The following is an 18,267-nucleotide window of genomic DNA, read 5'->3' on the forward strand; positions in this document are numbered from 1 at the left end:
TCTTCACTGCCTTTTGACCAACAAAAACACTGTTACACTCTAAAGTGTCCTGTCTAGCAAGGTTGAGAATACCAAGAGGACATCTATTACTGTGTGTCCATATTAGAACCTCTATTTTGGAGAGACAGTCTAATTTCTAATACTTCTAGATGGGGCCCTGGGTGCCAAGCGATCTTCCCTGCGACTTCTACTGCGATTATATTAGGGATATAAGCTTTTCCCTTTGAGTTCACATTTTTTCTTCCATTATTCAAATATATCAGAGTGTTGGCATTTGAGGTGAGTGGACGCGCTTCATCAGAGCTCCTCAGTTAAGTGAATTGGATTACTGTTGATTATTGCTTTTAAATATGTGATTTATTTAGATATTGTTGGATTATTTTGTTATAGGTTTTCCTGTAACAGTTCGATTTTTATAATATTATAGATATAATTTTTTTAAAGTTAATTTTCATTGATATTTAGCTAATTTTGTAATGGTAGTTATGAGATCTGCCTTAAACACGTCACAAGGTATCATGACTCACGTGGAAATAGCAGATGGAGAGTCATGATTTAATCCGTTGCGGAACCTGTGGAATGTTTTCCAGGGCCGACCTGGTGACTAATCATAGCTCACCTGGGGATTCTTTTCTTTGTAATCGATGTAAGGAGTGCACAAATCTTAAATTACCATTTGGCGCACTGATGGAACAATCTGAGTCGCTGAAAAAATGGATGCTTGCCCTCGAGAATAATGCATCTGGGAGCTCGGCAGGGACTCAAAGACTCCAGCAATCTACCAAGTGATGCCCACCTGATTCGGGCCTCAAAACAGAAAAACCAAGTGCAAACTACTCTGGTTCAAAAGGACTTTGTTTTATTAGGAGACTCCATTGTCAGGGAAACAGAGAATATTTTTTGTAATAAGGATAGGTGGAGTAGAACCAGGGTATGTCTGCTGGGAGCAACTATTAATGATGTCACCAACAGATTGTCAGATTTTAAGGGAGGTAAAGAGAATATTATTATTCATGTGGGGACTAATGACATTAAACGTACACGATCTGACGATTTGTTGGAAAAATACAGGACCATGCTGAGGAAATGCCACGAGCTAGGCCACAATGCTTATGTGTCTGCAATTCTGCCCAGACACAATAGGAGGGATTATATGTTAAAAGCCTTGTGGATTAACTCAAGACTTGGACTCTGCAAGGCTTTAGGGGGGAAATTTCTATCAGCATGGTCCACACTTGTAGGTAGAAGGAATTTTTGTTTTGTAGAGACAGGATACACTTAAACAAAGGTGGTGCAAAAGTTTTTGCCAGTATTAGCATTAGTAGAGGCATATGATGCAAGAAAGCAAGCTTATTCAGCATCAGCCAAAAAAAAAAAAAACACACCACTCCCATTTCACCCCTCCGTTCGTTCGAAATACCTGTCCAGTTGAGCTTTAAATTTGTTTAGGCTATCAACTTCAACAACAAGTGATGGAAGTCGGTTCCACCAACCAACCACCCGCTGGCCAAAGGCAAATTTCCGCACATCTATCCGACATCCGTCCTTCCTCAATTTGAATTTATGCCCTCTGAGGTGATTATTCTGAGCAAGATGAAGAATCCCGTTGGCATTGAGCATGCCCAAACCATTCAAAGCCTTATACACCTCTATCAGATCACCTCGCCGGTGCCTAGTCTCCAGACTCTGTAATTTGCAAAACTTAAGCCCTTTCTTCGTAAGAGCAACCCTTTGTTCCATTCACTAATTTTGTTGCCCTTCTCTGTACCCGTTCCAGCAGCTCTACATCCTTCTTGAAATGAGGCCTCCAGACCTGTATACAGTACTCAAGATGTGGCCTAACCATTGCCTTATGCAAGGGAATAATCACCTCCTTATCCCTGCTAGAAAAATTCCTGTATATCATTGACAAGACACCATGAGCTACTCTTGCAGCTCATCTGCACTGCTCAGAGAACTTCATATCTGCCTGCACAATTACCCCCAGGTCCTTTTCATTCTCCACCACTGTCAGTGTAGTACCGCAGAGTTGATACGTTGCTCTGGGGTTACTGTTTCTCCCATATGTAGTACTTTACATTTGTCAATGTTAAACTTCATTTGCCACCTCTCAACCCATCTGTTCAACCTTTCCAGATCCTGTTGCAGCAGCATAGCGTCAGTAGTGTCCTTAACAACCCTGCCAACCTTTGTATCATCTGCAAACTTGGACATTAAACTTGATATCCCATCATCAATATCATTCATAAACACCGAAAACAACAACGGACCCAACACTGAACCCTGAGGAACTCCACTAATAACATTAGTCCACGTTGAGCAGTGTCCATTGATTACCACTCTGTCTTCTGCCACTCAACCATCCCCTTATCCATAGCAGCAATTTGCCTCCAATGCCACACTGCTCCAATTTGTGCAGCAGTCTTCCATGTGCAACAGTATCAAAAGCCTTTCTAAGATCCAAATATATAATATCAAAGTTATTCCCTGCATCCAGTTCTTTTGTGACTACATCATAGTATCCAATCAAATTGGTCAGGCGAGACCTGCCCTAAACAAAACCATGCTGCATCTGAGCTATAACTGAATTCTTGTCTAGATGATCCTGCAGTGCTTCTTTAACCAGTGCCTCCATTAATTTACCTGGAACAGAAGTTAAACTAACAGGTCTATAATTACTTGTGTCAGCCTTTGATCCTCCTTTGTGAATTGGGGTCACATTTGCACATCTCCAGTCTATGGGTACCTCCCCTGAGTCCAAAGAAGCTCTCATAATTATGGCTAGGGGTTTGCTTATTTCCTTTGCTGCCTCCTTTAATATAACTGGATAGATCCCATCCACCCCAGGTGCCTTTTTTATGTTTATCCTCAACAATCTCTCCTCCACTTTCCTCTCAGTTATTACAAAATCATCCAGCTCACTGCCAATGTTTACTTTACCTACATCATTCTCCTTCCTGAATAACTCCTCATGCGTGAATGTAGATGCAAAATACTCGTTTAGATTGTTAGCCACCTGAGCAGGATCCTCAACTGTTGAACCATCAATATCCAGTGGACCAATCTGATTCATCCCTTTCCTTAAGTTTAAATATGTCAAGAACTCTTTTCTGTTTTTCTTTGCATCCTTTGCCAAGGATTTTTCGTAGTCTGCCTTTGCCTGCCTAATCTCCTTTGTGACTTGGTTACACACCAACTTATATCTATCATAGGCTTCCATGTCACCCATTAATTTGTATGTATCCCATGCATTTTTATTCTCTGCCACATGTCTCATTAGTTCATCTGACAACCATTTAGGCCTAAACCTTGAACAATATTTCTTAGTTGGTATGTAAAGCCTGGTGGCCTCCAAGTTTAGTTCCTTGAATGCTTCCCATTTTGAGTTTGCTGTTGGTAACATCATCAGTTGGTCCCACTGTATAGAATTTAAATACTGTCTCAGACCATCATAGCCGCCTTTACGAAAACAAAAACCCTTCCCTTTACCTCTCATGGTAGTTACCTCCTTGAGTAAATCCCACTTCAACACACTATGATCACTGCCACCTAGTGGTTCATTTATCTGCAGATTCTTAATGCATGAAGAATCACTACTGATAATCAGATCAAGAGTATTGCTCCCTCTTGTTGCCTCACGAACATGCTGATGTAGAAAACAATCATCCAATAAATCCACAAAAGCCTTGCTAGTATGCAAGTGACCAACCCACAAATTCCAGTCAATATCTGGGAAATTAAAATCCCCCATTATAAGACTCTCTGATTTACTGGCCCACTCTATTTCCCTGTACAATATCTTATTATACTCATCAGAGTCATTAGGCCTATAGCACACTCCTACTCTCAATTTTGATTTCTCTATGCTTATGTCACACCAAACTGACTTGACACTGCCCTGTCCATCGATGTCGACTGGCTTCACTTCCTTGGACTTTGTTTCTTAACTAATAGCATAACCCCTCCTCCCCTCCTGTCCTGTCTATCCTTTCTATACACATTGTATTCCCCAAATTCCAGTTCCGCATTACTTATATCTGTGTGACACCACGTCTCTGATATCCCAACAATATCTGCCTTTGATGTTTTGAGCAATACCTCAAATTCATCAAATTTATTTACCAAACTCCTAGCATTGGTGTACACGCAGGTATACATGCACCTGTTTCTATTCTTAGCTACCCTAACACAACCCATGTCTTTACTTGTACCGCAATGACTCCCAGCAGTCTCTGAAATATCCTGAATCTTGTTTTTCAGGCTTCTGCTCATTTCAATAGAAGCAGTACAAGAATCACTTCCACCTCTGCCAGTGGCTACTGTTAATCTATTAGTCCTTGTATCCCCCCCCCCAAACTAGCAGTTTCCCGACCCACCTAACACTGCCTCGACAGCATCAGCAAAAATTCTTGCACCTTTTCTATTTAAGTGTATCCCATCCCTGTAGAAGCAATCTCTCCTGTTAACAAGTACAGTCCAGGCTGAAAAAAATTCTACCCCTTGAGCCTTGCACAATCCCTCCAGGGCCGAATTGATCGACAAGGCTCTCATCATATACTCCCTCCTATCGTGTCTGGGCAGAATTGCAGACACTTTCAAATTCAACCCTAATTCACTGCTTTTTTTCAACAGTGACCTGTACTTGCTAAGTAATTCCGCCGGTCTCCTACTCTTAATATCATTAGTGCCCAATGTGTACAACTATATCACCTTTTGTGCCCTTAAAAGATGATATCCGCTCTACAACGTCATCAACCTTTGCCCCTGGCAGACATACCCTGGTTCTATTCCACCTATCCTTTTTACAAAGCATGTTCCCCGTTTCCCTGACAATAGTCGCCAACAACTACTGGTTCCTGTGGGACCAGCACATTCTGCCTAGGGGGCTGCCTCTGTGTTGCCTGATGACCAAGTGCAAACTCTGGCGTTGATGTGGGCAGCTGAGGGCTTGATGGGCCCCTTAATTTATTTCCTTCGAGGGCATCCACCCTGTCCTTCAAGCTCTCATAAAGGCCCATAACAACGCTGAGTTGTCGCCTGATTTCCTTGCACTCCTTACATCGTGCACACACAAAGACATCCCCCTCGGCAGCATCATGTCCCGTACCCGACTGCTCCGCAAACATCAAGCAAACAGTGCTTTTTAAAAGACTGTGATTCAGAGGGCAACTGCCCCCCCTCAGTTCTCCCCTGAACCACAGCACTCCCATTAGCTTGAGCCTTTTGCTTTGCTGCTCTGGTCAGAGTCATGATTCCGATTTAATTCAATAAAATTTCAAAACAAAAATTAAATCCTTAAGTTATATCCCAAAACAGTTATGTTATTTATATATATATATATATATATATATATATATATATATATATATATATATATATATTTTTTTTTTTTTCGGTATCTAGTGTTTTCTACGAGTTCCCTTTATACAACTTCCGTATCACGTGTACCACTATAGTTATGTATTAATTTGTTACGAATTATTTGTTATTAATTATTATTTGTGTATTATTGAGGATACCTTAAAGTTTCAGGGAAACTGCTAGTTAGGGGGGATGTGGATAATACTAACACACGTTTATCTGATAATATTGGTCAATGCAACTCTTGCACATACCTCAATAGTTCTTATCTATTACCCCAACTGGACATATTATCTAGATGTTCTGGGGGCAGAAACGTTTCACGTGAGTGGGTAACTAATTCCAGGGAAGTGAGCCTAAAAAATTTCAAGGGTTGTGTTAGGGTTGTTAAACATAAGAACAGTAAGTCTTAATTGTTTATATAGTAATGTTAGAAGTGTCATCAATAAAATAAGCGAATTCGAACTGGTGGTTAATTTTTTTTTTTTTTTTTTTTTGGTAGTTGTTGGCACATAGGCATTCTGTGGCCATAATGCACCTCCCAAGGTTTTTGCAGTACTTTGATCCAAGCCAGAGGTAGGAATCAAACTCGCGACCTTTGGGTAGCCAGGCAGGCACTTTACCTACCCGGCTAGCCCGGTCAGCGCTGGTTAAAACAAGTAATGCAGACATAATAGGGCTTACGGAGACATGGTGCCACCCGGAAATTGGGGATGATGAGTTTCAGTATGGCTTGTATAATGTATTTAGGAAGGATAGGGTAGATAGAAAGGGTGATGGGGTAATGCTTCTTATCAGAAGTCTGAGTGCGACAATAGCTTTCCCAGATTCAGACGTTTCACATGCCAGTATAGAATCTGTATGGTGTGAGATAGTTGGAAACAAAGGTATAATGCGAGTAGGAGTAATCTACAGACCAGGTGATTGTGAAGATTATGATGAAAGCCTCTACATGCAAATGGAATGGGCAAGTAAGCATCAATGTCTTATGGGTGATTTCAATTTGCCTCTAATTGATTGGAGTAAATGGGAAGGAAACTTAACATGGGGAACAATTTTTAAATCAACTGGATGACCTGTTATTTGTATCAACATGTCAGGGAAAGTACTAGAGAAAGGAATATCCTAGACCTCATCACCCATAAATCAGATGACATAACAGGGCTGACAGTAGAGGAACCAGTAGCAGGAAGTGATCATGGAGTTCTACGGTGGATGATGATGAGACAGGTAGCAGTAGTAAAAGGCAAAGGAGTGGGTTTTAATTTCAGAAAAGGAAATTAAGATGCCTTAAGGTACTACATGGCCTCTTAACTGGGTAGATATCAAACAGAGAATGAATACAATTGAACTGTGGTATGCTTTTAAAACATTAATCACAGATGCCTTGAATGCATATTTACCATTAAAAAAATACTCCACGAGGAGGGTTCCAAGTTGGATGAATAGTGAAGTTGCCACATTACTTGAGCAGAAAAAGGCGACATGGAAAGGTTACAGAGCAATAAAAAGTACCAAAGCCTATAACAGCTACAAGATGATCTGTAATAGAGCCACAGAAAAGGTTCGACAGGCAAAGGCAGTTTGAGAAAGCACTAACAAACTGAGCAGGGGGGGGGGAGATAAGGAATTCTTCACATACATAAATGCCAAGAAAAGCAGGAGAAACCAGATCGGACCTTTACGTAAGGGAAAGGGTATAGTATTAAATACACCAGCTGCCGTTGCAGATGAACTCAAGTTATTTGCATTGATATTTATAAATGAAAAACCTTTTGTGGCAATGGGAAATTGTGGGAGCAAAGTTGAAAAATATGTAATTAATGATATTGAAATTTTGCAAGATTATTTAATGAAAAAACTTTTGAGCCTACAGGCCAGTAAGGCTCCTGGAGTTGATGGAATATACCCTATAATCTTAAGGGAGGCGGCAGGTGAGTGCATTGAGGCTAATTATGCGAGCATCACTAGGCTCTGGGGAGATTCCGTTGGATTGGAAAAGTGCCAATGTATCTCCCATACATAAGGGTGGCTCTAAGAGTGAAGTGGGAAATTATCGACCTGTCAGTCTGAGTTAAGTGTGAGTTTAGGGAAAATCATGGAGGCAATGATCAAGGGTGGAATTCAGGATCATTTGGATAGAATTGAAATTCTCAAGGATACTCAGCATGGTTTTGTAAAGGGAAAATCATGTTTAACAAATCTGGTTTGCTATTTTGAAAGGGTGACTCAAGAGCTGGATTTAAGGAATAATTTCAACATTGTTTATTTTGATTTCAGCAAAGCTTTTGACTCAGTCCCACATGAGCGGTTGCTTTATAAGCTGGAACAGGTTGGAATCACTGGGAAAATCCTTAGATGGATAGCAGGATGGCTTCAGGGCAGGAGGCAGAGGGTTGTGATAAATGGCTATTCCTCAGATTGGATTGATGTAAGAAGTGGGGTTCCCCAAGGATCAGTATTAGGACCACTGTTGTTTTTAATTTTCATAAACAACATCGATCAAGGGATAGAGGGCGTGATGTCTAAGTTTGCAGATGTTGAAATTGGTAGAGTAGTTAATGATCACTGTCAAGCTGAGCTTCTTCAGAGAGACCTAGATAGACTTCAGGAATGGTCAGAAAAATGTCAGCTATGCTTTAATCCAATTAAGTGTAAGGTATTACACCTGGGAAACAGTAATCCCAAAATAACTTATTCACTTGGAGTTCAACTAATCCCAGTACTGGAGGAAAGGGACTTTGGTGTTATGATATGGTCAGACATGAAATTTTCTGAGCATTGTTGCAAGGAAGGGCCATGGAGGCCTATCTATGATCTATCGAACTTTTGCAAGTAGAGATAAGGAGTGATAATCCCATTATATAAGGCTTTTGTAGACCACACTTGGAATACTGTGTTCAAGTATGGAGACCGCACCTAAAGAAAGACATCGAGCTTCTTGAAAGGGTGCAAAGACGGGTAACTTGCCTGGTGAGATCAGCAAAAGGGCATCCTTATGAAGAAAGACTTCAAATATGTGAGTTGCAGAGTTTGGAAACTAGACACCTTAGAGGAGATTTGATTGAGGTGTATAAGACTCTGAGAGGCATCAATAAAACGAATGAGGACGAAATTTTCAAGATTATAAACTAGGGGACATAAATTCAAGTTACGTGGGAAATGTTTAGATTGGACTGCAGGAAGTTTTATTTTAGCCAGAGACTTATAAATTACTGGAATAAGTTGCCTACATGGGTGGTGGAGGCTGACAGTTTGGGGAAATTCAAAGGTCATCTGGATAGTACCTTCGGGTGAGGGAAGTGCATAGGATGATAGGTTTAATTTCCTTTTCTTTTATTAATTATTATTTATTTTTCCTTTTTTTATCATTGTTATATTCAGGTGTTTTTTTTTTTTTTTTTGGCTGGTGCAGCATAAGCCATAGGCTTTCTTGCACCATGCGGCCATTACTAATGCTATATAATAAGTTTTTTTTTTTTTTTTTTTTTTTTTTTTAAGCATAAGGAAGAAGTTTCAGAAAGGAAAGTAACCTTTCTTAATTTTTCTGTGTATTAACCTTCTATTTTACTCACTTGGTGGCAGGGCTGGACCTGGGTGAAAAGATATCACCCAGGATTAAAAGGAGTTTAAAATGGACCAAAAAACTAACAACACAAGATTGGAGAAAGTTAACTCCAATAAATCTGATTACTTACAGCTGAACATGTCTGAGGCTAAGAGAATGAAAATAAACAGCTCTCAGCCTACTGTTCCTTTCTTTTTGGTGATGCATTCATTATCAACACAACCTGTTGGGAAATTATCCCCTTTCTTAGTTCAGAAGACTATGGAGTCCATGGCTGGATCACCAAAAATTATAAAACAATTACAATCAGGTGATCTCTTAGCAGAAACCTCACTAAGTCATCAATCTGAGAAATTGCTAAAAACGAAAACTTTGCAGGATTGCCAGTTGAAATTACCCCACATAATTCCCTGAATACATCGAAAGGTGTTATTACCGAATGGGACCTTTTGACTGTTTCAGAGGAAGAATTACTGCGCGAGTTAACAGAACAACAAGTGATACATGTTAGGAGGATAATGATGAAGAAAGACTGAATTCTCATTCCACCCGATCAGTAATTCTCACCTTTAACAATCCTTCTCTTCCCCACTCAGTTAAAGCAGGATATTTAAATTGCAAAATCCGACCATATATACCAAATCTAATAAGGTGTTACAACTGTCAGCGATACGGACACTCTCAGGCGACATGTCGCAGTGATCCCATCTGTCCACTCTGTGGATCGAAAGAACACAATCAAGAAAAACTGCACATCTTCTACACCACTCTGTCCAAACTGTCATGGAAATCGCCCTGCTTTTTCAAAGACATGCGAAATGTGGATATTGGGAAAGCAAATTCAGAAATACAAAGTAGAAAATAAAGTGTCTTATCCGGAAGCAAGAAAACAGATACTTGCAACCAAACCTTCACATTCCTATGCTTCAGCAGTGAAACGGCAGCAAACTATAGCCACTCAAACAGAGGTAGTAATACCTCTAAATCAAATTATAGACTGGAGTAAAGTAACATCAATGACAAAAACAGCTTCACAAGAAACATCCAGTGCTAAAGTGCAAGATACTTCCGTGCCTGGAAAGCAGAAATCAGAAGTAACATCTTCAAAAACAAAGCAAACAGCATCTAATAAACTGTGTGAACAGAAACAAACAGACGAAATGGATACTGATGAACAGAGAGAGAACATACTAGAACTATATCCTGCAGAAGATATTGATACACCTCGTCCTAATTTTACGAAAAAAGACAGACCCAAATATGATAAACGAAAAAACTCAAAAGCGCAGTCAGATTCAACAAATTGTTCAGACCTAAATAATGCAACATATTATTATACAATGGAACTGTCGTGGTTTACGTGGAAAATTGGATGAAATAAAAGATATTATTCAGCAGTATAAACCGGCCTGCATTTGCCTTTAGGAGACCCATCTAACACTTCAATCTTCACCCACATTTCAAAATTATACACTTTTCTGGAGAGACAAATGATAACAGAACTGCCAAAGGAGGAGTGGCAATTTTGGTGAATACTAATATACCAGCTAAGCAAACAACATTAAAAACCAACTTAGTAGCAGTGAGAATAGCCATCGGAATTTCTATCACAATCTTGTCCCTTTATCTTCCACCAAATATTCCTCCCTCCAGATCAGAATTAAATGATCTTACTATGCAGCTTCAACCTCCCTATTGCCTTATGGGAGATATGAATGCCCATCATCTGTGGGGATTTTCTCACACACAGTAGAGGTAACTTAATCGAAACTTTCCTAGACGATCAACAACTGAATTTACTGAATACCGGATCTCGCACTTATATCAGTTTGGCTACAGGTATCACTTCTGCAATAGACTTAACAATATGTACTCCATCAATTTATCCCAATATAGAATGGTTCGTATTAAATGATCCTTACAACAGTGATCATTTTCCGATAGTATGTTCCATACAGACACAATACTCTTACAGAAGGAACCAGAACAGTATGGAATTTTAAAAAAGCTAATTGGAGTAAATATATGCAATTAATCAAACTGGATAAGCAATTAATAGAAACCCTGCCAATAGATGATGCTGTCTTATATATCAACGATCAACTGCTGGAAGCTTCCAAAGCTACAATACCTCAAATAAGTAAGGTAAGGTAGGCATGGTACAACTCTTGGTGGAATGTGGAATGTGCAATTATATACAGTATAATGAATATAGAATATCCGAGAAAAACAAATCATGCACGGAATAGATTCCGGAAATATCCAACTACCCTCAATTTGATTGCACATAAAAAAGCCAAAGCTGAAGTGAGGAGAATTCAGAAAAAAGCAAAGAAAAATTCTTGGTTCATGTTTGCTTCCACATTTACTAGGAACTAGTCCTGGTTTGGTGTGGGAAAAAAATTTGGATTTTAAGTGGAAGATATCCAAGCACACAATCTCCAATCTTCCATTGGAAAGGGCAGGACGTTTTTGCAACAGACCAGATATCAGAAATTCTGGCTGAATCTTTTGCTTCCATATCAGCAGTTACAAGCTACTACACTGACTTTCAAAAATATAAAGAGCAAGCTGAATGGAGTAAGTTGAATTTCTCTACCAAGACATCTCATTCCTATAATCTACCCTTTCTAAAAGAGGAATTATTGCTCGATTTCACTGACCAGCTGCTTAGGGAAATCCTTGAACAAATGGTGCATAATAGACTTACATGGTTGCTGGAAAAAAGAATGTTTTATCACCCCACCAATTTGGATTTAGGAAAAATAGATCAACACTTGACCTACATGTCAAAGTGGAAACAAATATTAGAAACTCATTTATAAGAAAGCAGCATAGGGTGATGATAAATCTAGATCTTGAAAAGCTTTTGACCAAAATGGAGATTCGGAATTCTATGAGATCTATTTCAGTTAGAATACACAGGACAACTTCCACAATTTGTCAGAAAAATTCCTTGCTGACAGAACATTTCAGGTACGATATAAAGACTGTGTGTGTGTGTGTGTGTGTGTATATATATATACACACACACACAACAGGAAGGGGTCCCCAGGGCTCAGTATTAAGTGCAACCCTGTTTGCACTGCGGGTGAACAATATCACAAAGGTTATACCACCATCATTGGAAATATATGTATGCAGATCTTTCCATTTCATTTCAATCACAAAGCATGAACACAATTGAACGACAGCTCCAGTTATCCATAAACAAAATAGAAGTATGGACTAAAAATAATGGATATAGAATATCTGAGAAAAAATCAGCTGTTATACACTTCTGTAAAATGCGTGGTCTTCATCCTGAACTGGTGTTTTACTTAAATAAAATTGCCCTACCTGTTGTTCAAAATTTCTCCTTCTTGGGCTTAACATTAGATAGAAAACTCAACTTTCATGAACATATACTAAGACTTCGAACTAGTTGCCTCTTAAAATTTAACATCTTGTGCACAGCATCTTCAATGGTCCGGGGAGCCAACAGGTACACATTACTACTATTATATAAAACTTTGATTAGATCTCGTTTGGATTATGGATCTCCTATATATGCTTCAGCAAGAAGGAGCATCTTACGTCGCCTAGATACCATTCACCATAATGCTCTCTGCATAGCTCTAGGAGCATTTAGAACTTCACCAATTTACCTGCATACAGGTAAATTGGTGAAGTTCTAAATCTGCCTGTATGCAGATGCATCGGAACCCCCGCTGCACCTTCGAGATTATCTACTGTGCATGTATGGGGCAAAAATATACAGTCAGCTATCACATCCAAATTGGTCCATTATTCATGATCCACCATGGACGAGTAATTATGATTGCAAGCCAAATGAAAATAAACCAGTAGGACTGCATCTCAGACACTTAGCTCAAGTTTGAGAAATACATTTCTGTAGTAGATATAAACTCAGAACCTCCTTGAATTCAGACTGTGCCTTTGTCCATATCACATCTTACAAACAGGAATAAAAAAGATCTCTCCAATCATTATACAGAAGCTCCATGCACTGCACAGTTTTGAAAATAGAAACAGTCATCAGATTTATATGGATGGTTCAAAATCGAACAACTCGGTAGGTGCCGCAGTAGTTTTGCCAGAATATATTATATCTGTCTCCTTACCTCATGTTTGCAGTATTTTCACAGCAGAATTATATGCTATTAAACTAGCACTGAATGATATTACCGAGCATCAACTTCTACCTGCTCTAATCTATACTGACTCCCTTAGTGCAGTAGCAGCTCTACAGAATAACAAATATTCCTTGATTCAGCATCTCAAAAAAACAACTCAGTTTTGCATAAAGCAAGAAAACAAGTGTCTATCTGTTGGATTCCCAGTCTGATGGAATCCCAGGAAATAATCATGCAGACCAAGCCGCAAAAAATTCAGATCTTAATATACAAGATAACTTTCAGTTTGTACCATTTACAGATTATAGGGATGTTTTTTGTACCAAATATACATCCATTTGGAAACAACTTTGGAGGGACCAACCATGCAATAAACTTCGCAGAATAAAAAAAATCTACGTTCGTGGCATTCTAGCTCCTGTACAAATACAGGAGGAAGTTATATTAACAATGACTATGCATTGGACATACCTTCCTCACTCACAAACATTTGCTTCTAAGAGAAGATCCTCCGCTCTGCTCTGTCAGATACAACTTACAGTAAGGCACATCCTGATTGATTGTCCATCCTATTCAGCCGTTCGAACCACATCCTTCCAATCATTAGCAAACTTGCAAGCTCCTCTAACCCTCTCTCATGTACTTGGTGACAAAGCAAACATAAGTGAACTCTTTATATATATATATATATATATATATATATATAAAACATCTAGGAATAATAAATACACTCTGAATTATCCATCCATAAATCATTAAAATGAACATAATAACACTGACAGACACATTGGCCACAGCTGCCCTTGTGTCGTGAAATTTTCATAACAACAACTTCTAGTTGGGGCCCAAGCCTCAGTCTGCAATTGAGAGGCTTCCATTAAGGGAAGTTTCACTGTGTGCATGTTACACTCAATAGAAAGGCTTTTCTGGTCAGCAATTTCAATAAGGTTGGCTGTAACCAGTCTTGTGTCAAGAACTCTTAAATGCTAGACTGGAAATGTAAAAGAGAAATCTTCAGCAGGCAGAAAGCACATTAGTATTCCAGGACAGACATTTGAATATAAGTTTAAAAAAAAAAAAAAATGTAAGCTTGGTGATTGTCATGCAAATTCCCTAAATCTGAAAGTCAAATGAAGGAACACCTGGTGAAAAAGCAAGTGAAATGACTCAATTTTAATTATTCATCCAAAAACTTATCAATCTTGTAAGAAACCCTTACTTCCTACATCCAGAAGGAATTAATGCCTACCTGGTCTTGGCGCATTATAGCCTTAGTTGCTAATGCGCCAATAAAATTCAAACCAAAACCAATTAATGCCTAACTGGACTAAAGAACATGCTAATTGATAACTGAGCAGTGGGTATCTAATTGGAGGCTAAATTTAATTTCCATGGAACACATGGGAATCAGTTTGGCACAAACCCACTGAAGCTCAGTCATCAAATCTTGACTGAAATCAATCAAGGAGTGAAGTTTCCATTGAGCCAAATGGTTTGGATGTGTAGCAAGCAAAGGAATGGTACTGTTAATGGTAACTGCTGCAAAAAAAAAATTAAAGGAGCCTCTTCTTTCTTATCAGATCACCTTTAGGAAAACTAATTTTTCAGGATAACACTGCTGATTTCCAAATCAGATCACCTTTAGGAAAACTAATTTTTCAGGATAACACTGCTGATTTCCAAATCTCTAACAATGAAAACAAAATTAGACAATTATTACATGCAATTTACACTATTAATGACAGTTTTGTATCAACTACTGTACTGTTTTATGTATCTGATCGTACTAGTCTTTATAATGGCCAGGAAATAAACATTAAGAAAAAAAACTTATGCGATATTATGGGACAAATGATTGCAAAGTAGCGGTAAGCAAGATAATACTGCAAGGAACCATTACTTGTATCTGGTACCATGAACTAAGCAAAAATTATGCAAAGCATCTGAAACTCCTTGCTCAGCAGATGAAAGGCAGTAATTAAAGCTTGAGGTTGACCGACAAAATACTAATAGTTTACATTACTACAACTTTGTTTATTGGCATTGTGTGGAATTTTTTTTTTAATTAACATTAAATTGAAATGCAAACTTTTTTTTTTTTTTTATAAAACAGTACACTACCAGAATAATAATTTCAGATGGCAATTATTGCATATCTGTAACATTATCAATGCATATAATAAATACAGCATCCATTTAGAATCCTGGTCATGACTGAAAAGTGTTCATGTGTCTAAGTTGATTTTGTAATTTCTTTATCAATATAATATATTGATACTGAGATTATATAGTATTACTCTTGGTCAATTTATAGGAGAAATTGTCTAGGACAGTCATTCTGGTCATGATTTTCACCAAACTTAATAGTAGTAGTAGTAGCATGTGATACAAGTGTATGAGCTTATGCAGCATCAGCCAAAAAAAAAAAAAAAAAAATTACAAAACAATCCCTCTAAATGTTTGTCCAGTTCCTCAAATTTATTTAACCTATCAACTTCAACAACAGATGGAAGGCCGACTGGGCTAGCCAGATAGGTAAAGTGCCTGCCTGGCAACCCAAAGGTCGCAGGTTCGATTCCCGCCTCGGGCTTGGATCACAGTAAAAAATACAAAAACTTTGGGAGGTGCATTATGGCCATAGAAGCTGATGCGCCAACAACTAACAAGGGAAAAAAATAATAATAATAATAAAAACAGATGGAAGTTTGTTCCAGCAATTAACCACCCGCTGGCTAAAGGCAAATATCCACACATCTATTCTACATCTGTCCTTCCTCAATTTCAATTTATGCCCCCTTAGGTTCGTAATCTGAACAAGTGGAAGAATCCCATCAGAATTCAGCATGCTCAACCCATTCGAGGCCTTATACACCTCAATCAGATCACCTCGCAGGTGCCTAGTCTCCAGCTGCTGCAATTTGCAGAACTTAAGCCTCTCCTGGTAAGAGGATCCCTTCATTCCCCTCACCAATCTTGTTGCCCTTCTCTGTACACGCTCAAGCAAATCTACATCCTTCCTAAATGAGGCCTCCAGACCTGCATGCAGTACTCAAGGCATGGCCTGAACATTGCCTTATACAGAGGGACAATCACCTTTTCCCTGCTAGCAAAATTCCTGTATATCATTGACAACACCCCATGTGAAAAAAATATGAAGTTTTCTGAGCAGTGCAGACAGGCTGCCCTGGAAGCCTGTTTGCATTGCCCTGGCAGCCTGTTTGCATTGCTCAGAAAACTTCATATCTGACTGCACAATTACTCCCAGGTCTTTTTCATTTTCTACCACCTGAAGTGTAGTACCACACAGTTGGTACGTTTCTCTGGGGTTACTTCTATCCCAGAGAAACAATATAAATGATGCCATTTATATGGCTGCTACTGTAGGTGTTGATATTGTATGCTTAATTGTACAAACTCAACTAAAAGCAACGAAGAGCAAAAATAGTGCTCTTCCTTCATTTTAAATCAAGTTTATTTTTATGTATTGCAAAAGTGACTGGCTATTTGCATTAATTTCTAAATGAAATGTCCTTAGATTTATCTTAGATCAACTAAATTTTATTAATATACCAACATCCAAATAGGCCAAAATGCTGAAATCATGCAAGCTCAGTTTTTATTTTGAAGTAAACAATTTTTTTTTTTTTCTTTCTCTTATGTAGATTTCGGACAACATTTCCTGTGTATATTAGAAATTATAATCCTTTTGATCCTGCTTTATCACTCCCTGCCAAAATTTCTACTGAAAGCAAGCATGTTCCTTTGGCTATACGCACAAATATTTTCTATATAGTTGCTGTGTCTGCTCCAATCAGCGTGGTAAGTTTATTTAATATATTTGGTTTTATTAATTTGTTTGAAAATGCCTTTTTGATAAACTAGTAAAAAGACATTTCATTGTGTGGATAGCAAGAATGGAAGAACAAAACATTTTTAATTTTGTAAAAAGATAATTGATTGAAGCAGGTGTGTGTGTGTGTGTGTGTGATATATATATATATATAAACACTCTTGGTTAATTTAGGATAAAAATGGTGTGTTAGATCCTTCCATGTCAAAAGTTCCTTAAAGGCATTTTTCATGTTTAGCTTTTTAGCCATGAGAGAATGCTTCTTTGACTGAAAAATGGATCAAAACACAGGGCCTTATTGTGTTTATCCTAAACTATTAACCTAAATTTATCATCAGTTGCTCCAAATCAGTGGGGGTAAATAGTAAAACTTGGTGACAATGCAATTGTAGATTAAGGGGCTCCTCGAGATGAATGAAGTGTAGCTCCTTTTTTCACAGTGGCAGCATAGTGAATTGAAAGGCTCTGGGAGAGGTTTAATAACCCTCCCCTACCCTTGTAAAGAAAACTACATTTAAGAAATTGAAAAGATTTAATTTTTAGGAAAAATCAAGTTATGCTTGTATTAAAACTAATTTCCTGTTTGGCAAAGTAAAGCTAATCTGATCTGCCAATTATGCTTGCCTCATAGATGAACCAACCAATTCCACTTGTTGACTGATTTGAAATTTCAAACTGAAATTTTCATTGACTCTGAATCTGTAATAGCTGTCCATATAGTACAGTTTTTTGCCAGAAAGTTATTTTCTTAATAATAAGGTGTTTATCATTTAGTGGCAAAAAAATTCAAAGCTATAGACTTGCAATGGAATAAAAAATATCAGAATTTAGTAAATGATTGTGTATTATTTCTGGGATGATTTTAGAACAAGACAATTCTAGTTATAAAACAAAACTTTTTCATATTTGAACTTAGCAAAATGCATTCTAGCAATTCTCAAATGTTTGATTATTTAGTAAATAGATTTAGTATTATAATGTTTTTAAAGATTTATTTAAATACAAATATTGACTGATTCCAAATTCTCTCTGTGGACAAACAGGTTTTCAAGTCTGTTTTTCATTATTGATTACCTTGGACAAGCAATGGTTGCATGTCTTTCCACAGCTATTTTAATAAATTTATATTAAGTGAACTTAAATTTCAAACAATTCGCTATAAAAATTCAAAGCTACTGAAAAAATGAAATTAAGAACAAAAAAAGGTGGCATGTACTAGTGTTGTTAGTGCCAAAAGTTTGGTATGCAATGCTTTAAATGTTTTTTTTTCCCCCTTTTGTAATAAGAATATCCTTTTGTATGACCAACTAATCTTGCTGCTCTTCTCTGCAACCTTTCCAACAGATCTGTGT

The 18,267-nt window shown here is 38.0% G+C and overlaps 1 protein-coding gene across 2 annotated transcripts in view; it reads left to right on the forward strand.

Annotated features, from left to right (window-relative positions):
• The window catches only part of LOC150086061 (phospholipid phosphatase-related protein type 1-like), a 112,334-nt gene that overhangs the window by 47,541 nt on the left and 46,526 nt on the right, over positions 1 to 18,267 (forward strand). For both annotated transcript variants that reach the window (XM_090373681.1, XM_090373680.1), the window contains exon 3: positions 16,728 to 16,884. In XM_090373681.1, coding sequence (XP_090229807.1) covers positions 16,728 to 16,884 — 157 coding nt within the window. The remainder of the gene's footprint in view (positions 1 to 16,727; positions 16,885 to 18,267) is intronic.

This window comes from Mastigoproctus giganteus, chromosome 5 (genome assembly GCF_048544385.1).
Source record: "Mastigoproctus giganteus isolate SK-2022 chromosome 5, ASM4854438v1, whole genome shotgun sequence".
NCBI classification, from domain to species: Eukaryota; Metazoa; Arthropoda; class Arachnida; order Uropygi; family Thelyphonidae; genus Mastigoproctus; species Mastigoproctus giganteus.